Source organism: Pongo abelii, chromosome 19 (assembly GCF_028885655.2).
Source record: "Pongo abelii isolate AG06213 chromosome 19, NHGRI_mPonAbe1-v2.0_pri, whole genome shotgun sequence".
In the NCBI taxonomy this organism is placed as follows: Eukaryota; Metazoa; Chordata; class Mammalia; order Primates; family Hominidae; genus Pongo; species Pongo abelii.
This window is the reverse complement of record NC_072004.2, coordinates 57,223,038-57,241,964: the sequence shown is the minus strand read 5'-3', so window position 1 is coordinate 57,241,964 and position 18,927 is coordinate 57,223,038. Positions and strand designations below refer to the sequence as shown.

The 18,927-nt window shown below is 46.2% G+C and overlaps 1 protein-coding gene and 2 non-coding genes across 3 annotated transcripts in view; all 3 read right to left on the bottom strand.

Annotated features, from left to right (window-relative positions):
* The window catches only part of TEX14 (testis expressed 14, intercellular bridge forming factor), a 108,969-nt gene that overhangs the window by 70,616 nt on the left and 19,426 nt on the right, over window positions 1-18,927 (bottom strand). The window contains exon 3 of the mRNA XM_054537034.2: window positions 4,820-4,934. Coding sequence (XP_054393009.1) covers window positions 4,820-4,934 — 115 coding nt within the window. The remainder of the gene's footprint in view (window positions 1-4,819; window positions 4,935-18,927) is intronic.
* Window positions 6,048-6,262, bottom strand: LOC112129846 (small nucleolar RNA U3). Its single transcript, XR_002912189.3, has one exon. It is a non-coding gene; the product is annotated as a small nucleolar RNA U3 (small nucleolar RNA).
* On the bottom strand, window positions 17,758-17,971 carry LOC112129847 (small nucleolar RNA U3). The gene has a single exon (XR_002912190.3). It is a non-coding gene; the product is annotated as a small nucleolar RNA U3 (small nucleolar RNA).

The window sequence follows — 18,927 nt, the reverse complement described above, 5'->3', positions numbered from 1 at the left end:
CCCAGGCTGGAGTGCAGTGGTGTAATCTTGGCTCACTACAACCTCCGCCTCCTGGAAGAAGAGATTCTCCTGCCTGAGCCTCCTGAGTAGCTGGGACTACAGGCACCCACCACCACAGCCGGCTAATTTTTTTTTGTTATTTTTAGTAGAGATGGGGTTTCACCATGTTGACAAGGATGGTCTCAATCTCCTGACCTCATGATCCACCCACCCTGGACTTCCAAAGTGCTAGGATTACAGGCATGAGCCACTGCACCCAGCAACATTTGGGAGATTTCAAATTAAAAACTGGGATTTCCGGCTCTTGGAAATTCGGAAGATCTGGCTTTCCTGGCTCCCTTTCCTGCCCAACGGCAATAGATCCCTGACCCTCCTCAGAGAAAACCTAAACCTAGTTACTTGGTCCAGCAGGCATCTGATTTGTGACTTCAATAGGTCCAGTCCATCACAGCGTTTCCACTGAGCGTATAGGAATAAAGCCTCCTGGCTGGGTGCGGTGGTTCATGCCTGTAATCCTAGCACATCGGGAGGCCGAGGCGGGTGGATCATCTGAGGTCAGGAGTTCGAGACCAGCCTAGCCAACATGGTGAAACCCCGTCTCTACTAAAAAATACAAAAATTAGCTGGGCACAGTGGCGTGTGCCTGTAATCCCAGCTACCTGGAAGGCTGAGGCAGGAGAATTGCTGGAACCCTGTAGGCAGAGGCTGCAGTGAGCTAAGACTGTGCCACTGCACTCCAGCCTGGGTGACAGGGCGAGACTCCATCTCAAAAAAAAAAAAAAAAAAGAAGCCTCCTGGCTGGGTGTGGTGGCTCACACCTAAAATCCCAGCACTTTGAGAGGCTGAGGCAGATGGATCACCTGAGGTCAGGAATTCAAGACCAGCCTGGACAACATTACAAAACTAAAAATACAAAAATTAGCCAGGTGTGGTGGCAAGCGCCTGTAGTCCCAGGTACTCGGGAGGGTGAGGCAGGAGAATCGTCTGAACCCAGGAAGCAGAGGTTGCAGTGAGCCAAGATCGCACCACTGTACTCTACCTGGAAAACAGAGCAAGACTTCATCAAAAACAAAAAAAGGAATAAAGCCTCCTCCCAGAAATTCCCCTTCACCTTGATCAGATAAAAATTTTTTAAAAACTTTTTTTCCTGGTACCTCTATGCAGCTAATCATCAGATATTTTTTAAGTCACATGAAAATGTTCCCAACCACAAAATACAAAGCCATAGGGGTTTGCCATCCTCTCTTGTTCTTGTCCCTTTCCACTTCCTTCCTGGCATTGCCTGGCATTACAAGTGTCCTTCCTGGACACTTGAAAAAGGGAACTTCTTTAAACTCTGAGGTCTTCAGAAGCTGGGCTCCTTCCTGGTCTCAGCTGTGTCATTAATACTATGTACCATATTATGGGCTACTCTCAATTCCCTGATCTTGAAAATTAAAGGTTTGAATGGTTTGATCTTTAAAGAAATCAGCTTTAAGCCTGGACAAAGCAGTTGTAAATGCAGATGACTATAAAATGTTTCAATTTTTATCTGTATTTTTTTATACAGGTTTTTAAAAAATGGTTTATGTTTACTGAACAGAATTATACGGTCATACAGAATATGAAAGTGATGATGGTCATGACTATATCACTCAAGGCGATGTTTATACACCTTGTTCCAGTAATTAAAAGAAGTGGGAAATGGCCGGGCATGGTGGCTCATGCCTGTAATCTCAGCACTTTGGAAGGCAGAGGCTGGTGGATCACCTGAGGTCAGGAGTTTGAGATCAGCCTGGCCAACAAGGTGAAACCGCATCTCTACTAAAAATACAAAATTAGCCAGCTGTGGTGGTGGGCACCTGTAATCCCAGTTACTCGGGAGGATGAGGCAGGAGAATCGCTTGCACCTGGGAGGCAGAGGTTGCAGTGAGCCAAGATCATGCCACTGCACTCCAGCCTGGGTGACAGAGCAAGACTCTATCTCAAAAAAAAAAAAAAAAAAAAAAAAAAAAAAAAGGAAAAAACTGAAGAAAAAAGAAAATGTTGCATTTTTGCTGAAGAACTGCAGACTGTCCCAATATGGCCTCCCTACAACATGGGTATATGCAAACATCAGGTGAGCCAGCCCCCATGCCACCTTTTTTTGTTTTGTTTTGTTTTGGTATAGACAGGGTCTCTGTTGCCCAGGCTGGTCTCAAACTCCTGGGCTCAAGCAATCCTCCCACCTCACCTCCCAAAGTGCTGGGATTACAGGTGTGAGCCACTGCATCTGGCTGACCCCTTTCTTTCCGGGCTTTGAAATTAAACAATATGGTAGAGCCAGTAGAGCGTGTGTGAGTCTAGAAAAATTCTGGAAGGAAACACAACAAAATGTTCATTGTTTTAAGTTACCTCTGGTTACTTAATTCTCATACTGACTGGCTTTTTTCTTTGTACTTTTCTAAGCTTCCAAGTTTTCTTCCCTTAAGCAATCTTATAACCAACCCCTCCACAACACACATACATAAAATATAAAAGCTGCTCGGCACAGTGGCTCACATCTGTAATCCCAGCACTTTGGGAGACTGAGGCGGGCAGACCATGAGGTCAAGAGTTCGAGACCAGCCTGACCAACATAGTGAAACCCTGCCTCTACTAAGAATACAAAAATTAGGCCGGGCACAGTGGCTCGTGCCTGTAATCCCAGCACTTTGGGAGGCTAAGGCGGGCGGATCATGAGGTCAGGAGATGGAGACCATCCTAGCTAACACGGTGAAACCCCGTCTCTACTAAAAATATAAAAAATTAGCTGGGTGTGGTGGCACGTGCTTGTAGTCCCAGCTACTAGGGAGACTGAGGCAGGAGAATCACTTGAACCTGGGAGGCGCAGATTGCAGTGAGCCAAGATTGCACCACTGCACTCCAGCCTGGGCAACAGAGTGAGACTCTGTCTCAAAAAAAAAAAAAAAAAAAAAAGAATACAAAAATTAGCTGGGTGTGGTGACACGTGCCTATAATCCCAGCTACTTGGAAGGCTGAGGCAGAAGAATCGCTTGAACACGGGAGGCGGAGGTTGCAGTGAGCCGTAGTAGCGCCACTGCACTCCAGCCTGGGTGACAGAGCAAGACTCCATCACAAGAAAAAAAAAAAAGTACAAAAGCTTCCAATATCAATAATTTAAGTAGGTACATTAAACAGAGCCTCCTTAAGTGAGATGGGAAAGACTTTTATGATTGTTCATATTCTGGCATTCCTGTGAAAATCAGCTGGAATCACTTAAGTGCTCAAAACCTCAGTTTCTGGTTCTGTTTAATGGGAACTGAAAAATATCCACCACCCACTCTCCCTTCTCTGTAAAGAAGGTGTCAAATAAGCTAATATTTGAGAAGGCCCTAGCAAAAGCCGAAGTGCTTCACAAAAAGAGATGTTCGGCCAAGTACAGTGGCTCACACCTGTAATCCCAGCACTGTGGGAGGCCAAGGTGGATGGAGGCCAGGAGTTCAAGACCAGCCTGGCCAACATGGCAAAACCCTGTCTCTACTAAAAATACAAAAAATTAGCCAGGCGTGGTGGTGCCCATTTGTAATCCCAGCTACTCGGGAGGCTGAGGCAGGAGAACTGCTTGAAGCTGGGTGGCTGAGGCTGCAGAGAGCCAAAATCCTGCCACTGCACTCCAGCCTGGGCGACAGAGCCAGACCGTGTGTCAGGAAAAAAAAAAAAAGCAGATGTTACTGTTCCATGTTAAAATTTAGACCAACTATTGGCCGGGCGCGGTGGCTCACGCCTGTAATCCCAGCACTTTGGGAGGCCGAGGCGGGCGGATCACGAGGTCAGGAAATTGATACCATCCTGACTAGCATGATGAAACCCCGTCTCTACTAAAAATACAAAAAATTAGCCCAGCATGGTGGCAGGCACCTGTAGTCCCAGCTACTTGGGAGGCTGAGGCAGGAGAATGGCGTGAACTCGGGAGGCGGAGCTTGCAGTGAGCCGAGATCGTGCCACTGCACTCCAGCCTGAGCGACAGAGCTAGACTCCGTCTGAAAAAAAATAAAATAAAATAAATAAAATTTAGACCAACTATTAAACTCCGATTCTTTTAGTGTTTAGTGTTTTTTTCTTTCTTTTTTTTTTTTTTTGAAGGAGTTTCGCTCTTCTTGCCTGGGCTGGAGTGCAATGGTGAGATCTCAGCTCACCACAACCTCCTCCTCCCAGGTTCAAGTGATTCTCCCACCTCAGCCTCCCGAGTAGCTGGGATTACAGGCATGCGCCACCATGCCCAGCTAATTTTGTATTTTTAGTAGAGACAGGGTTTCTCTGTGTTGGTCAGGCTGGTCTCAAACTCCTGACCTCAGGTGATCCGCCCACCTCGGCCTCCCAAAGTGCTGGGATCACAGGCATGAGCCACCATGCCCAGCCTAAACTCTGATTATTTTAAACCACAGCTATAAGAGTCAGGCAAAAGTCACCCTTTTTTTTTTTTATTTTGAGACTGAGTCTCGCTCTTGTTGCCCAGACTGGGGTGCAATGGCGCGATCTCGGCTCACTGCAACCTCTACCACCCAGGTTCAAATGATTCTCCTGTCTCAGCCTCCCAAGTAGCTGGGAATACAGGCATGCACCACCACGCCCAGCTAATTTTCTGTATTTTTAGTAGAGGCAGGGTTTCACCATGTTGGTCAGGCTAGTCTCTAACTCCTGACCTCGTGATCTGCCTGTCTTGGCCTCCCAAAGTGCTGGGATTACAGGTGTGAGCCACCGCACCCGGCCAAAGGTTTTTCAAATTAGTTTCTAAACACCCCAACTCATCTTAACAGCACAACCCTTATTTTCTAGACATCAATATTATTGTACTTACTGATTTGGATCTGATCCATAATCCACCAGAACATCAACGAATTTCCTAAGGCCCAATAACGCCGCAACAAAAAGTGCTGTTTGGCCCAAGGAGTTAACTGCATCAACATAAATTCCTGCAAAGGAAATATCAGAATCAATGCAAATATCAGAAAATTTCCTGAGATGGAACTGGGTGGGGGGTGGGGGGAATTAAATATTTTTATAGTGTACTTTCATATATTGCTGTGAGCTTTTTTTAAAAGAAAAAGTACAAAAGAAGGCCTTCATTGGTCACACATAGATATACTGGAAGGCAAACTCAGTGTTTATTCATCAAAAATATTTACAGAAAGTTGCATTGAAGCATTTAGTTCACCACACTGGCATGTTATAAAATGGATTAAAATGGTTCTCAATCATGGGAAAGGATGAGGGAGGGACTAAAGATACTGTGTGTGTTGGGAGGAAGGCTATAACATAAAAAGAGCTCACTGGAATACAAGTCCTCACCTAAAAGATCTTACTAAAGTATAAAGACTAATTCGACAAGAGAAAACAAAATACACAAAACAGACCAATTTCCAGTACTATCAAACAATGAGTCTGTGAATAATTAAAAGGGACTAAAAAAAAAGGCGAAAGTAGTAACATGACCAGGAAAACAAATAAAAAAGGAAAACATGCCTTACCTACCAAGAAAAAAATTTAGTCCTCCAGAAGACCAAAAAACACCAAGAAATATGAAAATTGAAATCCCCCAAGCCTGGAGGCGCAGTGGCTCACGCCTGTAATGCCAGCTCTTTGGGAAGCCGAGGCTGGTAGATCACTTGAGGCCAAGAGCTCGAGACCAACCTGGCCAACAAGGCGAAATCTCCTCTCTACTAAATATACAAAAACTAGCGGGGCCTGGCTGCACACGTGTAGTCCCAGCTACTTGAGAAACTGAAACATGAGGACTGCTTAAGTGGCAGAGGCTGCAATGAGCCGAAATTGCGCCATTGCACTCCAGGACGACAGAAAAAAATGCCCCAGCTCAAAAACAAAAATGCACATGTCTCACACCTCTCAAAGCACACAAAAAACACACTTCGCATAATCTTAAGCTAAAAAATACATATACACACGACACATCTCTCAAACCACAAAAAACACACCAGGCATAACCTTACAACTCAAACACTAAAAACACACCCTACTTTCGGCCAATCATCTACCGTTAACACCTAAAAAAAAAAAATAAAACCGGAACCACTCAGACTGCGTTCTCTCCCTCTCACCCTCCCCAAAAAGAGGGAAGAACGATCATCAATAGCAAAATGTAGCTACAATAAAGCAACACCAAATGCTGACTTCACGCTCAAGAGAGAACGCTACTTCTCCTACTCGTGGCTTTCGGTGCTCTACACATTCAGAGAAACTTTTCTCGTAACGAACTATAAAAATGATTCCTGAAAATAGTCTTAAACCACTACGTATGTGCCTTCCAGATGCGAAAGAAACTCACACATATTATGCTGATGGTATTTCGTGGGCACATTTTCTTCTGGAAAATATTACTATGTGCTTTTTCCAAAAACGATCTTTCCATTACCAAAGTTCGAAAAAGCATTTAAAATAAGCTAAAAATTTCTAAGTTACTTTAGGCAATCACGGTAATTAACATATGGTAGCAAAACATGCAATCACTCGGAGCTCCTTTCTAACCCCGCCCCATTTTCCTCCACGCGTAACGCTGACGACTATAAAGCGCGCCGGAGCGCCAGAAACCGTCAGGGAAACTTCCCGGTTTGGACCGGTGATCCGAAGCAAGGAGGCCCTTCGAGAATAACCAGAGTGAAGGGAAAGCGATAATTCAAAGCCAAAGATTGTGATATTTGCATAGCGCACCCTATTATATTTTATACTGTGATCAAAATTCCACACACATAAATATTTTGGATTTCTTCCCCAAAAACCAGGGAGTTTTTATTCTACATGGCATTGCTGTGTTTATTTTTTTCTGGGTTTCGCACTGTTGCCCAGGGTGGCCTTGAACTCCTGGGCTCAAGCGATCCTCCCACCTCAGCCTTCCAAAATGCTGAGATTACAGGCGTGAGCCATCACACCCGGCCATTGCTGTGTTTAAACAAGCAGGACAACATATTCCCCTGGTTTAAGCTTCAGTAGCTTCCCATTTGTTAAGGTACAGACAAAACTTCTCTACATACTTATGTGAGAAAATACTTTAAATGGTCCATTTTCAAGGCATAATAAATCTAAGTACTGGCAGCCGGCCTGCAAACGTAACCGCACAGCTCATGCACCTAGAAGGTCACAATAAGCGAACAGAATGTAGAGGAGGGGTCAGCCCATGAAAGGGAAGAAAGTTTCTTTATTGGGAATCGAAAATTAAAGCAGGGAAGGGGACGGTATAACCTTATAAAGGGGATAATGAAACTTAGGCGACATCCGGAAAGATTGTAACCTCATAGTACTCGACCAATGAGGAACTGGGGGAGGGACTTGGATGCTAGGAGATAAATTATACCAGACACCCAATCTTGCAAGACCCCTATTAAAAGTCTCACTTTCGCTGTTCTTCGTGCCTCTAAGCCCATTCTTTGGGTTTGGAAAGGTAAGTGTATTTCTCGCACTTAAAAGGCCCTGTATGGTCTGGCCCCTCTCTCAAGTCCATCTGTCAAGTCCATCTCTCAAGTCTCATTCTCCCTCACTCCAGCCACACTCTGGCTCATACTCGCCATGCTCCTTTCTGCCACAGGGCCTTTGGACAGACTGTTCTCCCTGACAGGGATTCTCCTCTCAACCTCTAATCCCAACTTAACTTCATCATTCAGACATTGGTCCAAATGTCACTGTCTCAGGGAATATTTCCCTGACCTCCTTTAGCAGATCAAACACCTCTTCTATGTGATCATTTGATTAATGCCTGCCACCTGCATGAGACTTTAAGTTTCAGACTATATGAACGGCTTTGTGTACCCACAATATCCCAAGCACCTAGTAATGAATAAATCCAAGTAAAGATGTCCAGTGAACAGAACTGCAGAAGATAAAGGACATTAACATCAACAATGGCCAATTGTAAGCCATGGGGGAAAATAAGTCAAACGCACTACCCAAACAGCAGAGGGTTAAAGCTGGAACCCTGAGGCCCACTACCATCTTGAGGCAAGCTAGGGCTGGGGATGGTGGCTCACGGCTGTCATCCCAGCACTTTGGGAGGCCAGGCAGATCACTTGAGGTCAGGAGTTTGAGACCAGCCTGGCCAATGTGGAGAAACCCCATCTCTACTGTAAAAACACAAAAATTAGCTGGGGGCGGGGCGCAGTGGCTCACACCTGTAATCCCAGCACTTTGAGAGGCCAAGGCGGGTGAATCACAAGGTCAGGAGATCGAGACCTGCCTGGCCAACATGGTGAAACCTCGTCTCTACTAAAAAGTACAAAAATTAGCTGGGCATGGTGGCACGTGCCTGTAGTCCCAGCTACTCAGGAGGCTGAGGCAGGAGAATCACTTGAACCCAGGAGGCAGAGGTTGCAGTGAGCTGAGATCACACCACTGCATTCCAGCCTGGTGACAGAGCAAGACTCCGTCTCAGAAAAAAAAAAAAAAAAAAGCAAATAAGGAAAGAAGCCAAAAAGTAGGCAGAGATTAGAGGAAAACCTGGAAGAAATGGGTCACAGTGACAAGGAAGGTTAAAAGTTTCAAAAAGAAGGATCAGTCAACAGTATCAAAGCCTGCGACATCTAGTAAGAAGAAATTGGGCTGGGTGTGGGGGCTCACACCTGTAATCCCAGCACCTTGGGAAGCTGAGGTGGGTGGATCACTTGAGGCCAAGAGTTCAAGACCAGCCTAGCCAACATGGTAAAACCCTGTCTCTACTAAAAATACAAAAATACACAAAAATTATCCGGGCTTGGTGGCACATGGCCTGTAATGCCAGCTACTCAGGAGGCTGAGGCAGGAGGTTTGCTTGAACCCGAGAGGTGGAGGTTGCAGTGAGCTGAGATTGTGCCACTGCACTCCAACTTGGGCAACAGAGTGAGACTGTCTCAAATAAAAAAAAAAAAAGAGAGAAAAAGAAACAGTGTTCATGGTGAGAGCAGTACTAGAGGGGTTCACATGTCTTACTGCTCAGGACTTGCTGTGTTACAAGTATTTGTGGTATGTCTATGTCCTCTACCAGACTGTCTTCTCCTACACGAGAAGGTAGGAACTGCCCAATGTATCTCCCCTATCTTCAGTGCCTTGTTCACTTATCTGCCCAACACAAACCAGCCTAAGAGTAGAGAAGAGTAGCAGAGAACAGTTAAAAAAAAAAAAAAAAAAAAAAAAAAGGACAATTCTGCATGGATCTCTCAGAGTTACGCATGTCATGGGAGCAAGGCACTAACCTGTTCAGGGCACCTCTTTGAAGATATTTGTATAATGAAGTTTGGAAGGCAGATAGTATCTACATTCACAGCAAAGTGAATACATGCTTACCATCCAGTATAATAAAAATTATGTCTCCAGCCGGGTGTGGTGGCTCACGCCTATAATCCCAGCACTTTGGGAGGCCAAGGCAGGCGGATCACCTGAGGTCAGGAGTTCGAGACCAGCCTGGCCAACATGGTAAAACTCCGCCTTTACTAAAACTACAAAAAGTAGCCAGGTGTGGTGGCAGGCGCCTGTAATACTAGCTACTCGGGAGGCTGAGGGAGGAGAATTGCTGGAACCCGGAAGGTGGAAGTTGCAGTGAGCTGAGATCTCAACATTGCACTCCAGCCTGGGTTGACAAAGCGAAACTCTGTCTCAAAAAAAAAAGTTGAAAGGAAAAAATGCTGATATTCTGGCTACTGCTGTTGCTATGAGTAATAAACCACCATTCCTCTATGACCCCAAGAATCTCATCCATACACATGTAGCAGTCTAATTTATCAAATCTCAAACTATTTATAGTTATTGACAAGAAGAAATTACAGTCAAGGGAAGCAGGCTGACAAGAAGTTATAGTTATTGACAAGAAGAAATTACCGTCAAGGGAAGCCCCTCCCAGCGCTCAGGAGGCAAAAAATTAAATCAACCAAGGCCTCCAAGGGCTTCCCTTTTTTTTTTTTTTTTTTGAGACAGAGTCTCACTCTGTAGCCCATGCTGGAGTACAGTGGCATGATCTTGGCCCACTGCATCCTCTGCCTCCCACGTTCAAGTGATTCTCCTGCCTCAGCCACCTGAGTAGCTGCGATTACAGGCACGCACCACCATGCCCAGCTAATTTTTGTATTTTTAGTAGATACGGGGTTTCACCATGTTGGCCAGGCTGGTCTCAAACTCCTGACCTCAAGTGATCCACCTACCTCGGCCTCCGAAAGTGCTGGGATTACAGGCGTGAGCCACCGCGCCCAGCCCACCAAGGGCTTCTCTTTTTCTTTTTTTCTTTTTTTTTTTTTTTTTTTTGAGACAGAGTCTCTGTCGCCCAGGCTGAAGTGCAGTGGTGCGATCTTGGCTCACCACAACCTCCAGCCTCACCATAACCTCCAGCGGGTTCAAGCGATTCTCCTGCCTCAGCCTCCCCAGTAGCTGGGATCACAGGCGGCCGCCACTACACCTGGCTAATTTTTGTATTTTTAGTAGAGACAGGTTTCACCATGTTGGCCAGGCTGGTCTTGAACTCCCGACCTCAGGTGATCCACCGTGCCCCAAGGGCTTCTCTAAGGATCAGAAAACACTTATGGGAAGGCACGGAGCAACAAATCTTGAGGGGATACAGGTGGTAGGAAAGAAAAATAGGTGAAAACCTCTGTCCCTACAACTTAAGCAAACATGCCCTTTGGAGACTTCCTAATAAAAAATAACACTTATTCATTCAACAAATAATTATTTTAGGCCAGCATTGTACCCATGTTGTGGCTGCTATAAAAGTAACTACAAACAGTCCCACAAGAAGTGACCAGAGGCAGCTATGACATGGTACAAAGACTGACCAAAAAGGTTAAAAGACCTGGATTGAAATGTTGACATCCTAATACCACCCTCATAAGCCCAGGGCCTCCAGATGGGTCAGTCACCTAACCCGTGGGCCTCCTAGGAGGTAATATCTGATATTAACAATAATGTGTGCCAGGCACCATTCTTTTAATTCACTTAATCCTCACAACTGTACAACAAGAAGAAACTATTATTATCACTGTTTTGTAGATGGAGAAATGGAGAGAGATCAATTTGCCAGCGGTCACAAACCAGTCTGGTTCTAAAGTCCACGCACTATACCACTGTCTCTGTGATATTGTGAAATATGTATTTGGGGCCGGGTGTGGTGGCTCATGTCTGTCATCCCAGCACTTTGGGAGGCACCCGAGGTGAGGAGTTCAAGACCAGCCTGGCCAATATGGTGAAACCCTGTCTCTACTAAAATTACACAAATTAGCGGGGCATGGTGGCATGTGCCTGTAGTCCCAGCTACTTGGGAGGCTGAGGCAGGAGAATTTCTTGAACTCGGGAGGCAGAGGTTGCAGTGAGCTGAGATCGCGCCACTACACTCCAGTCTGGGCCATAGAGTGAGACTCTGTCTCAAAAAAAAAAAAAAAAAAGAAAGAAAGATTTATTTGGGGCTGGGCATGGTGGCTCATGCCTGTAATCCCAGCACTTTGGGAGGCAGAAGCGGGTGGATCACTTGAGGTCAGGAGTTCGAGACCAGTCTGGTCAACATGGTGAAACCCCATCTCTACTAAAAATACGAAAATTAGTTGGGCATGGTGGTGGGCGCCTGTAATCCCAGCTACTTGGGAGGCTGAGCCACGAGAATTGCTTTAAGCCCAGGAGGCAGAGGTTGCAGTGAGCATGCCATTGCACTCCAGCCTGGGTGACAGAGCGAGACTCTGTCTCAAAAACAAAAAACAAAAAAACAAGAAATACATATTTGGTCTTCATGCCTGTTTCCTGACATAGAGCTTCTAAAACTCTTTGAACCTCTGGAATGATGAGTATCTTTTGTATGCTGATGCTGACTGTAGCTAGTGGCTGGGGCCACCCAGATAGCATCAGGATCACAGCTGGTCACTGGAAAGACCAAAGCATGATGACAGGGTTGGGACTCTTAGCCCTGCCCCCCAACCTTTGGGGAGGGGAGAGGGGCTGAAGGTTAAATTGATCACCAATGGCTAGTGATTTAATCTACCATACCTATGTAATGAAGTTTCCATAAAAACCCAAAAGGACTGGGTTGGGAAGCTTCTGAATAGCTGAACATGGACAGGTTCCTGGAGGGTGGGCCAGGGAGGGCATGGAATCACCAAGCTTTTTCCCACATGCCTTGCCCTAGACATCTCTTCCATTCAGTTGCTCATCTGTATCTTTTGTGATATCTTTACAATAAATGGGTAAACCTAAGTAAAGTGTTTCCCTGAGTTCTATGAGCCACTCTAGCAAATTAATCGAACCTGGAGAGTGGGTTGTGGAAACACCCGATGTACAGTCAATCATAAGAAATATAGGTTTACAACCTACTGCTTTTTTTTTTTTTCCTTTTGAGATGGAGTCTCGCTCTGTCACCCAGGCTGGAGTGCAGTGGTGCAATCTCAGCTCACTGCAACCTCTGCCTCCCAGGTTCAAGCAATTCTCCTGCCTCAGCCTCCTGAGTGGCTGGGATTACAGGCACCTGCCACCACACCCGACTAATTTTTGTATTTTTAGTAGAGATGGGGTTTCACTATGTTGGTCAGGCTGATCTCGAACTCCTGACCTCATGATCCACCTGCCTCAGCCTCCCAGAAGTGCTGGGATTACAGGTGTGAGCCACTGTGCCTGTCCTGTAAAGATATATTACAAGGTATTTTATCAAAGCATTGTTTGTGATAATTAAAAACTGCAAAAATAGGCTGGACGTGGTATCTCATACTCGTAATCCCAGCACTTTGGGAGGCCAACCCGGGACACTTGCTTGAGCCCAGTAGTTCAAGACCAGTCTGGGCAACACAGTGAGACCTTGTCTCTACTACAATAAATTAAAAAAAAATTTTAATGCAGAAATAGCACAATTCGCAATTGCAAAATCGTGGAACAAACCCAAATGCCCATCAATCAACGAGTGGATAAAGAAACTGTGGTGTATTTATACATTGGAATACTACTCACCCATGAAAAGGAATTAACAGCATTTGCAGCAACCTGGATGAGATTGGAGACTATAATTCTTTTTTTTTTTTTTTTTTTTTGAGATGAAGGTTCGCTCTTGTTACCCAGGCTGGAGTGCAGTGGTGCAATCTCGGCTTACCAAAACCTCCACCTCCCAGGTTCAAGCAATTCTCCTGCCTCAGCCTCCTGAGTGGCTGGGATTACAGGCATACGCCATGACGCCTGCCTAATTTTTTGTATTTTTAGTAGGGACAGGGTTTCTCCATGTTGGTCAGGCTGGTCTTGAACTCCTGATCTCAGGTGATCCTCCTGCCCCGGCTTCCCAAAGCACTGGGATTATAGGCACGAGCCACTGCGACCGGCCTGGAGACTATTATTCTTTTTTTTTTTTTTTTTTTTGAGATGGAGTCTTGCTCTGTTGCCCAGGCTGGAGTGCAGTGGCATGATCTCGGCTCACTGCAAGCTCCACCTCCCGGGTTCACACCATTCTCCTGCCTCAGCCTCCCGAGGAGCTGGGACTACAGGCGCCTGCCACCACGCCCGGCTAATTTTTTTTGTATATTTAGTAGAGACGGGGTTTCACCGTGTTAGCCAGGATGGTCTTGATTTCCTGACCTCATGATCTGCCCGCCTCGGCCTCCCAAAGTGCTGGGATTACAGGCGTGAGCCACCGCGCCCGGCGAGACTATTATTCTAATTGAAGTAACTCAGGAATGGAAAACCAAACATTGTATGTTCTCAATGATATGTGGGAGCTAAGCTATGAGGACGCAAAGGCATGACAATGATACAATGATCTTGCTTGGGGAGTTGAGGGGAAGGGTGGGAGGTGGGCAAGAGATAAAAGACTACAAATAAGGTGCCAGGGTATACTGCTTGGGTGATGGGTGTACCAAAATCTCACAAGTCACCACTAAAGAACTTACTCACATTGGCCGGATGCAGTGGCTCACGCCTGTAATTGCAGCACTTTGGGAGGCCAAGGCGGGAGGATCACCTGAGGTCAGGAGTTCAAGACTAGCCTGACCAACATAGAGAAACCCCATCTCTACTAAAAATACAAAATTAGCCGGGCGTGGTGGCACATGCCTGTAATCCCAGCTACTTGGGAGGCTGAGGCAGGAGAATCACTTGAAACCGGGAGGCAGATGTTGCCGTGAGCCGAGATTGTGCCATTACACTCCAGCCTGGGCTGGAAACTCCGTCTCAAAACACACACACACACACACACACATACACATCTCTTTGGTGTATTCCACTATTAAGTAACCTCATACTAAGGGAGGAGACCACCCCTCTTACTGTCTTATGCCCAATTTCTGCCTCCAAAGAAAGAAAAAGTAAAAACTAAAAGGCAGAAATGAAATCCACAGGCAGACAGCCCAGCGCCGAGCCCTGGGTCTGGTTAAAGATCGACCCTCGACCTAACCGGTTATGTTATCTATAGATTCCAGACATTGTAGGGAAAAGCATTGTGAAAATCCCTGTCCTGTTCTGTTCCGTTCTGATTACCAGTGCATGCAGCCCTCAGTCACGTACCTCCTGCTTGCTCAATCAATCACGACCCTCTCACGCGTACCCCCTTAGAGTTGTAAGCCCTTAAAAGGGACAGGAATTGCTCACTCAGGAAGCTCGGTTTTTTGAGACGTGAGTCTTGCCAAAGCTCCCGGCCAAATAAAGCCCTTCCTTCTTTAACTCGGTGTCTGAGGGGTTTTGTCTGCGGCTTGTCCTGCTGCAATACTACTTTTGTAGTAAAAACATTTTTAGTAGAAAAAATTTTAAGTAAGGGCCATCTATGGAAGAGTGGCGTAGGCATTTCCTGAGGAGAAAATGTTTCTTTTGGAGTTTACTTAAGTATTATGAACCCAGATGGATAAATGAAAATGGGAGGAACCTCATAATTTCTTTTTTTTTTTAAGGCACTGGGTTGCCCAGGTTGGGCGACAAATTTTTTGTTTGTTTGTTTGTTTTGAGACGAAGTCTTGCTCTGTCTCCCAGGCTGGAGTGCAGTGGTGCGAGCTCAGCTCACTGCAAGCTCTACCTCCTGGGTTCACGCCATTCTCCTGCCTCAGCCTCCCAAGTAGCTGGGACTACAGGTGCCTGCCACCACGCCCGGCTAATTTTTTGTATTTTTAGTAGAGACGGGGTTTCACCGTGTTAGCCAGGATGGTCTCGATCTCCTGACCTTGTGATCCACCCACCTCGGCCTCCCAGAGTGCTGGGATTATAGGCATGAGCCACCATGCCTAGCCGGGCGACAAAAAATTTTAAAAAATAGCCAGATGTTGTGGCACATGTCTGTAGTTCCAGCTACCCAGGAGACTAAGGCAAGAGGATCTCTATTTTATTTTATTTTTTTTGAGAGGGAATCTTGCTCTGTTGCCCAGGCTGGAGTGCAGTGGCCTGATCTTGGCTCCCCAGCCTCTCCAGTAGCTGGGATTCCAAGCATGTGCCACCATGCCCAGCGAATTTTTGAATTTTTAGTAGAGACGGTGTTTTGCCATGTTGGCCAGGTTGGTCTTGAACTCCTGACCTCAGGTGATCTGCCCACCTTGGCCTCCCAAAGTGCTGAGACTATGGACATGAGCCACCACACCCAGCCCAAGAGGATCTCTTGAGCCCAGAAGGGCAAAGCTGCAGTGAGCCAAGAATGCAACCAGTGCACTCCACCCTGGAAGACAGCAGACCCTGTCTGAAAAAACAAAACAAAACCAAAAAAAAAAAAAAAAAGAAGAAGGAAAATGAGAAAACAGGGCCAGGCACAGTGTCTGCTGGAGAACTGCCTCATATGTGGGGAAACAGCCCCCACACATTTTGTGTCAGAAGTGTTGTATTGAGGCCAGAAATGGTGGCTAACGCCTGTAATTTCAACAGTTTGGAAGGTCGAGGTGGGCAGATCACTTGGGCCCAGGAGTTCGAGACCAGCCTGGCCAACATGGCAAAACCCCACCTCTACTAAAAATATAAAAATTACCCGGGCATGGTGGTGGGCGCTTATGATCCCAGCTACTTGGGAGGCTGAGGCAGGAAAATCCCTTGAACCCGGGAGGCGGAGGTTGCAGTGAGCTGAGATCACGCCACTGCACTCCAGCCTGGGCTACAGAGAGAGACCCTGTGTCAAAATACATATATACATACATACATGAAAGAAAGAAAGAAAGTGAGAAAGTGAGAAAAAAGAAAAAGAGGGCAGGTACGGTGGCTCATGCCTGTAATCTCAGCACTTTGGGAGGCCAAGGCTGGTGGATCACCTGAGGTCAGGAGTTTAAGACTAGCCTGGACAAAATGGCAAAACCCCATCTCTGCTAAAAATACCAAAAATTAGCCAGGCTTGTGGCGTGCGTCTGTAGTCCCGCTACTTGGGAGGCTGAGGCAGGAGAATCACTTTTTTTTTTTTTTTTTGAGACGGAGTCTCGCTGTCGCCCAGGCTGGAGTGCTTTGGCACTATCTTTGCTCAATGCAACCTCTGCCTCCTGGGTTCAAGCAATTCTGCCTGAGCCTCCCGAGTAGCTGGAATTACAGGTGTGTGCCACCATGCCCAGCTAATTTTTGTATTTTGGGTACAGATGGGGTTTCACCATGTTGTCCAGGCTGGTCTCGAACTCCTGAACTCAGGTGATCCACCTGCCTCGGCCTCCCAAAGTGCTGGGATTACAGGTATGAGCCACCATGCCCAGTCGAGAATCACTTTAACCCAGGAGGTGGAGGTTGCAGTGAGCTGAGATTGTGCCACTGCACTCCAGCCTGGGTGACAGACTGAGACTCCATTTCAAAAAAAAAAAAAAAAGAAAAGAAAATGAAAATGAAAACCAGAACACCAAAAGGTTAATTTTAAATTGCATTTTACTAAAGAAACAAAAGAAATAAGTATGGTACTGAAGGGGAAAAACATCTTAAGTGATTAAGAAAACTTTTTTTTTTTTCAGGGAGGGTCTCATTCTGCCCAGGCTGCAGAGCAGTGGTGCCATCAGGGCTCACTGCAGCCTTGAACTCCCAGGAGCTCAAGCCATCCTCCCACTGAAGCCTCTTGAGTAGCTGGGACTACAGGCAGTTGCCACCACGCTGGCCTACTTTTACAATTTTTTTGTAGTGATAGGGTCTGGCTCTATTGCCCAGGCTGGTCTCAAACTCCTGGCCTCAAGCGATCCTCCCACCTCCGCCTCCTAAAGTGATGGTATTACAGGTGTGAGTCACTGTACCTGGCAAGAAAATATTAAAAGCACATTTAAAACCACTTCCAACTGCTTTCCTAAGTTAACTCAGAATGTAGTCTCCAACTCCCATTGCTCAAAACGCAGAACATGCCAAATGCTTGAAAAATAGGTCAGATAGGTATTGACATTAGGTGGAGAGCAACACTACATAAATCCTATCCCCAACACCAAAACGCAGGTTGCTATTTGACAACCAAATCACCTTATTAAATACAAAATTGGCTGTGCGCGGTGGCTCACATCTGTCATCCCAGCACTTTCAGAGGCCAAGGCGGGTGAAACACTTGAGATCAGGAATTCGTGACCACCCTGACCAACTTGGTGAAACCCCGACTCTACTAAAAGTACAGAAACTAACGGAGCATGGTGGCGGTGCCTGTAATCCCAGCTACTCGGGAAGCTGAGGCAGGAAAATCACTTGAACCTGGGAAGTGGTGATTGCAGTGAGGCGAGATGGGGCCAATGCATTCTGGCCTGGACGACAAAGAAAGACTCCATCTCAAGAAAAGAAAAAAAAAAAGAAAAAAGAAAATAAGACGCGTAAAGCAATAATTAACATAAGCACAGAAATACTAGAAATGAGAACTGCGTGAAGCAGCTTCCTCTTCCATTCAGCCGAAGAACAAGAGAAACCACTCAGACTGTGTCCTCTCCTGCTTGCTCTCCCAGAGGAAGAGAAGAATCATCCATCAATGGCAAACAGCAGCTGCAGCAAAGCAACACCAACTGCTGGTTTCAGGCTCAGGAGAGAACACTGCGTCTCCTCGCAGTTGCCGGTGCTTTACATGTCCAGAAAAGCTTCTCTAGTGGCAAGCTATAGAAATGATCCTTGAAAGTATAGTCTGAACCGTCTGTCGGCCGCCTCTGCTGGGTCTATTGCGGCCGTACACTTTTACCTGATGGAGAGTTATTTTAGGTTTCCCCATTTCGGTTCCACTAGGGGGAAAAAAAACAGCTTCGCAATACAGTCATTTCGAATACTATCACTTAACAACGCATTTAACGTTTTAAGTGGAAATGTAATTAAAAAAAATTGTTTAATCATAAAAATCTAAACAGCCAGGTTTAAATAACATAATACTGCCAGGCACGGTGGCTCACACCTGTAATCCCAGCACTTTGGGAGGCCGAGGCGGGCGGATCACAAGGTCAGGAGATCGAGACCATCCTGGCTAACACGGTGAAACCCCGTCTCTACTAAAAATACAAACAAATCAGCGGGCGCAGTGACGAGCGCCTGTAGTCCCAGCTACTTGGAAGGCTGAGGCAGGAGAAAGGCGTGATCCCGGGAGGCGGAGCTTGCAGAGAGCCGAGATCAGGCCACTACACTCCAGCCTGGGCGACACAGCGAGACTCCGTCTCAAAAAATAAATTAAATAAATAAATAAGTAAATAACATAATACTGAATGACGGCCAGTCACAACCCGCAGCTAGGCTCCACGGTTCTGGTAAACGTGCCTGGTCCCAGACAGTTTAAGGAAAGGGCAGGCCTTTGCCTCTGCTAGAATCAGGCTGGATCCGGTAATTGGTTAATCTCAGCAGTTGCTCACAACTATCCTAAGGGTTTGACTTTCAAACGCTAGGGTCGGTCACCATGACTGTGGCAGGAAAGGGAACAGGGTGACTGAGACCCAGCGTTTAAGAAAAAGAACTCTGGTTCTTATGCCACATGTTTGCACTACCAGTTCACACTTCTTAAATTTTTAAGATAAAGATGTTTGGTGAATTTGACGTCATTTCTTCCCTGAACAAATATTTGAATGCTGGTATATATAATGGTAATAGCCACTGGCCGATCAC